Genomic DNA, 6,000 nt, shown 5'->3' on the forward strand with positions numbered 1-6,000 from the left:
CCACCTAATAGCCGAGGAGCCTTGTACGGACACTTGTTTTCATCAAAACGGAGCCTCCTCAGCCCCAGGGACGCCACCCAGTGCAGCAGCGGCCCTGACGCTGGACGCATGGTGCAAGTGTCCGAGTCTCAGGGATGTCCACTGTTTTAGGACTCACCTGTGTCCGGAGACCTCAGTTAGGAAAGGCAACTTAATATAAAAGCATGCTCTGACCACAATTTCTGCACAGCCCAGAAACGCCTACCCACAAGCAGTCATGAGAGGCCACAGCACCCACGGCACTCTGCTGAAGGCTGCCCCTTCCCTGCGAAGATTCACAAAACGACACAGCAGCATTCCAGTGAGTGGATCCATGGGTGGGGGACAGGCAGGGCTCAGGCGGACAAGCCCCACGGGGGTAGAGGGCACTAAGAGCTCAGGTGGGACCTCAGGGGTGTGTGCACGTGCGTGGGCGAGAGAACGTGTGACATGCAGCTGGGCCAAGAGAGACTGGGGAGATGTCACCAGCAGGATGGGGTCAGCTGAGCTGCAGGGCAGCAGAAAGAGGGGCAGAGGTCCAAGCACAAAGGCCCTTGGGGCCAGGGTCTCAGGGCTGCCCGGGGAGGGAAGGGGGGTGACAGTAAGCCACCCAAGGTAAGGGAGCCAGGCCACCCTCGCAAGGACTCAGATGGGCTGGGGGAGCACGGGCTGAGACCTGGACGTGGCAGGGACGAAGGAGGGGCCACCACAGCAGTGGCCGGGAGCAGTCAGTGCCCCGTACAGCACCACATTCGGGAGCACCCCAGGACAAGCCAGCGGGTGACAAAGAAGTGCTCAGACCACGGGGAGGACGGGGTCAGGGAGCCAGGCCGCCTGTCTGGTTTTTAGGCGGGCGTGTGCAGCACAGTCCACGAACCATGGACACCCATCCTCCCTGTCCCTCTGCTGCTTCCACACCCCCGCCCCGCCGCCCCCTGAATGGTGGCGTGCTGGGTGACCAGGGAGGAGATGGTTTCCGACCTTCTCACATGGTCTCACTGGGCCTCTGGAGTGGCCCTCTGGGTGAGCACCCTTTCACCGTGGGAGGGTGGCCAGTGGCTCCTGCAGACACAAGGATGCCCCTCGACTGGGGCCGCACGAGGAGGCGAGGCTGGCCACTGGACGCTCAGGGCCCCCAAAAGGCCAGAGCACCCCTACATCTAATGAGAATCTGGTTACAAGGAGACAAGCAGAGGGACCTACGGGGAGGGGCCCAGACCCTTCTAAGTACCAGTGTCGTGCAAGACCAAAGGCGAGGCTATTCCCATCAACAGCTCCAAGGGGGGCCACAGGTACAAGCAGGACCACATCCCCAACCCGCGCCCCAGCCGGCGCCCCAACCGGTGTGACTGGACTGGGTGTTGGGTGTTCTGGGAACACAGACAGGGACTCGGTAAGACCGCGGCACCTGTTTGATAACAGGATTGTGGGCACGCAGGACAACGTGCCTGAGCTCAGGGGACACAGGATGAAGGGTCAGGGCCCTGCTAGGATGCCGAGCAAGAAAAAGTGCACACGTGGGGTGGGGGCGCTCCGAAGTGACCAGTGTCAGCAACATGTAAGTCTAAGTGAAGGTGCAGGTATGTGGAGGCCAGGGTGCTCTTCAACCCACTGCACCCCAAAATGTCTTCAAGATTCTAGTCAGAAGGAAAAGAGCCCTGGCGTCACAGACCAATGGTGACAGGAGGGCAGGCCCTGCCGGTGGGGGGCCGCAAGCAGCGCAGGGACCCCTGGCGTCCCATACTCACAGCCCCCGACCTTCTTCCGCAGCTCGCCATAGCAGATCAGACCGTATAGCTCCTGGGACGACTTCTTCAGCCCGCGGGAGAACACTGAAAGATGGAGACAGGATCATGCATTACAATGGGAAGACACCCATGCCGGGGTCAGCCAGCTCATGGCACAGGACCAGCATGGGGGACATTCATGCTCCTCATCTGCAGTTTCGACCACTGCACGCTGGTCCCCCAGGACGTCAACCCCGGGGAAACAAGTGAGGCGCACATGGGAACAAGGGGCTGGTTTTCAAATTTACAAAATAAGATAAGAAGTCAGACAGAGAGACTGGGGAGGGGCTAGGAAGTGAGTCCTCACAGCAGGGGGAGAGACTGGGATGGCCGCGTGGCCAGCTTCCACAGAGGCAGAGGTGGGGTGACAGCATCTGTCTCTGCACACACAGACCCACCTGAGCTCCGTGTGAGGCCAGCGGACCCGGGACCGAGGAAGCTGACCTGTCGGGCCATCTGACCACTGACCAATGGCCAGGGGCTTGGGGCCAGACGGAAGAGGAAATGCAGCCCCCCACCATTGCAAGTACCGATACCCACTCTCCCCCTGCTCCTCAGCAAAAGACCCACTTCATTCGAGAAGCAACGCATCCAGGTCAGACAGTACACGCCCCAGCCTGCCCTGGGGCTAGACGGGGCCACTGGCCTTTGGTGTGAGCCCGAGACTTCCAGAAGCTCCTGACATGACTGAAGACTGACCCAGGACGAATGTGGCCCTCTGGCTCACCCCTCTTCCCTGCAGAGCTGCTGCCTGGAGCCGTTCTGGACACAAACATGCAGGGGATGGCAGAGCAGAACAGGGCAGACCTGGTCCCCGATGCCCGCCCTGGACCGTCTCCCTGCGGTCTTGGACATGAGAGAACAAATCCTTCTGTGCTTAAGACCGAGATGCTTTGAGTTCCAGGTTACCTGAAGCCAAACCTGAGTGCGATCTGCCAGCCCGGGCCCAGCACAGTCTGGTGCCATCCCCACCACGTCACAGAGCAGTGACCCAGGCAGCCTGTCCCTCCACTGTCCTCACAACGGCTCTCTCTGGCTTCTCCTCAGAGAGCTCTTTTCAAACTCCTAACACTCAGTGCTTATGATTAAGTCACCAGGAAAGGAAAACAAAAATACATTAGTAAGTGGAAAATTAGATCATTGAACGAATGATCTAAACCGAAGGTTCTGAACCTCACATAGGCTGCCAGGAGCCTGGGACTCCACTAACATCCACCAACCGCTCCTGAAGGTTCTTCAGAGAAAGACCAAGGCCTCGTCAGGACTCTCATGGGGGACCGCTGCTCAGGACACTTTGAGACGGCTAGGAAGTGGATAAACAAGCACGGAACACACAGTGGGATGGTATCAGCCATGTGAGGGAATAGAGTTCTAGCATCTGCCACGAAGTGGATGAACTGAGAAGACACGGTGCTCAGGTAGAGGCCACACACTGATACTGTTGCTATGAAATGTCCAGAACAGGCAAACCCGCAGAGACATGAAGTGGATCCGAGCTTGCCAGGGGCTGAGGAGGGGAGGGCGGCTGGGCAGCGCCAAGCCCTGAGGTAACTGCCAGCACACCACAAAGGGCAGGCAGCCCTCAGGCTTAATGTGGTCACCTGGCTGCCACCAACGTGGAGAGATCACCAGGACCAGCCAGAAACCTTGGTGGAGGGGCGCCTGGATGGCTCAGTCGTTAAGCATCTGCCTTCGGCTCAGGTCATGATCCCAGGGTCCTGGAATCGAGCCCCACATCGGTCTCCCTGCTCGGCAGAGAGCCTGCTTCTCCCTCTCCCACTCCCTCTACTTATGTTCCCTCTCTCTCTGACAAATAAATATAACCTCAAAAAAAAAAGTAACTTTGTTGGAACCATCAGCTCAACAGAAAGAAAGCTCTTCTCACGGGATCACTGTTTTTTTTTTTAAAGATGTTATTTATGTATTGGGGTGGAGAAGGGGAATGTAGAAGGGACAGAGGGCGAGAGGGAATCCTCAAGCAGACTCCCTGCCAAGCAGGACGCCCGACATGGAGCTCAATCCCAGGACCCCGGGATCATGACCTGAGCCGAAGGCAGACGCTAAACCCACTAAGCCACCAAGAAGCGCACAGGTCAGGTGAAGGACAGTGGGCACATGGGCCACTGCGGGAGGCAGGGAAGGGGTTTGTGAAGACCACAGATGTTATTAAGTCTTAGATTCGTCAGGATCTGGACCAGTGTTGATGTTTTCAAATAAACTCGTGATCTGAGAAGCATGGTCAACTAAGGACATGCACAGCCAGCAGGTACACGGACGGCATGGTGACACTCTGGTAAAGAACAAAACGTGGCTGACTGGCTGCCACACACCCAGGCCAGCAGAGAATCTTCTGTTAATGCTCATAGGAACCCCGAAAGCCAATAAACAACAGAGTATCAGCAAAATATCTGCCAAGTATGACCTAGGGATGGTCCCCAAAGCGTGGCAATCAACAGCCCATTTCCACAGGTCTCCAGAAAGAATGGCAATCCACGTCAACGGATATGCCGTCCCAAGGTGCCAGACCCACTGTTCTTTCCTGATCTACTTTCCCCATGAAGGCGCCAGGCTGGGCTGGAGGCCCCTGCAGCTGGAGGGACTGGCTTGGGGTGCTGAGCCCTCCCTCCTCCCAGGTGGCTTCAATTATGTGTCGCAAACACTGAGACACGTGTCCCCTGCAAGGACCGGAAGGACACCGCTCGAGGTATCCAGTGAAGGCGCTCAAGCCGGAAAGGGACCTGGAAAGGACTCGTGGAAACAAGAGCATCGTGCTGGCCAGAGAGCAGCTCAGTGGGGCCATAAACTCAGCAGAATGAAGGCACTGCACACGGGGTCCTGCCGTGGAGAAAGACTGGCCACGGGTGGGGTGTGCTCAACAGGCCAGCAGGCCTGATGCTCATCCTCACAGAGGACAATTAGCCCTCACAACGAGACGCTCACAACGAGACGCAACTAAACTGATCTCAATCCTGTAATTTACCTGAATAAAGTGCTTCTGAAGAAAAGTGCCCTGTGAACAGGGATGTCCACAAGCGCATTATTTAAAACCACCAGAAGTGACCTGCCGGTCCAAAAGGAAAAGTAAAAACTTATTCACCTGTAGTGACATCACTCAACAAAAGGACACTCAACAGGAAGCAGAGAGAAACCCCACAGGGGCGTGAAAAGTGGCCTGCAAGCTGGTGCTCGCGGGAGGGGTAAGGATCTGCACTGAGCACATGGCGGAGGGCGTCTGGGAAGAAGGGGGGGTCTCGGCTCCCCCACCGACCATCTCGGTGGGGGCGGGTGAGGGCCTGCATGGCTGTGCCTGGGTTTTCTCGTCTGCCCTGCAGGGGACGTCCTCAGCCACAGGCACAGAGCCGGCCCACACTCAGAGAGCAGGAGGGGCAGGGAAGGATTCAGGGAGGAATTTCCAGGAGAACGGCACAGACGCTCGGTCTGGGAAGGTGAGCAGGAGTGCAGGTACCAGGATGGTGGAGACCCCACTCCCGCCGGCCCGCGGGTCAGCATGAGAGCACCTGGCGGGGCTGTGGGAGGGGCTGAGGCAGGGGGCAGCCTGGAGGAGGCACACCTGGTGGGGATCTCGTGATGTGAGGGGCAGCTTTGGAACGGTGGGACTGGGCCATGGGAGAACAGCGATGATCTGGAACAGGACCAACCCCTGTTGTCCTGACCAGGTGGCGAGGACAGACCCGAAAAGCTCTGAGGTACAACCAACAAGACTGGTGACAGATGTCCACGGAGATTCGGAGGTAAGTATATTCAGGTGACAGGGTCAGGTAACAACTGTGACCGTCTGGAGCTTGGGTGCTCCATCCCCAAAGGCTCCCACACTGGCCAGTGGCAGTGAGGAAGGATTTCTCTAGGGCAGGGGTCAGCAAACTACAGCTCACAGGCCAAACACAGCCCATAGCCTCTTTTCGTGAAGGAACTGTTTCTGGAACACAGCAACACACACCTGCTTACCTTTTGTCTACAAACATCTTCGACAGACTGCAAACCCCAAAGCCCAAAATATTTACCATCTGACCCTTTACAAAAGGAGACTGCTTGACTACTGGGTATTTACCCCAAAGATACAAAAGTAGGGATCCGAAGGGGTACGTGCACCCCAATGTTTATAGCAGCAATGTCCACAATAGCCAAACTGTGGAAAGAGCCAAGATGTCCATCGACAGATGACTGGATAAAGAAG

The 6,000-nt window shown here is 57.1% G+C and overlaps 1 protein-coding gene across 5 annotated transcripts in view; it reads right to left on the minus strand.

The window, feature by feature from the left end:
- The window catches only part of CRAMP1 (cramped chromatin regulator 1), a 58,571-nt gene that overhangs the window by 31,840 nt on the left and 20,731 nt on the right, over nt 1-6,000 (minus strand). For all 5 annotated transcript variants that reach the window (XM_081820366.1, XM_081820363.1, XM_081820362.1 and 2 more), the window contains one exon: nt 1,767-1,850. In XM_081820366.1, coding sequence (XP_081676492.1) covers nt 1,767-1,850 — 84 coding nt within the window. The remainder of the gene's footprint in view (nt 1-1,766; nt 1,851-6,000) is intronic.

Source organism: Leptonychotes weddellii, chromosome 5 (assembly GCF_054177405.1).
Source record: "Leptonychotes weddellii isolate Sample4059 chromosome 5, ASM5417740v2, whole genome shotgun sequence".
Lineage (NCBI taxonomy): Eukaryota > Metazoa > Chordata > Mammalia > Carnivora > Phocidae > Leptonychotes > Leptonychotes weddellii.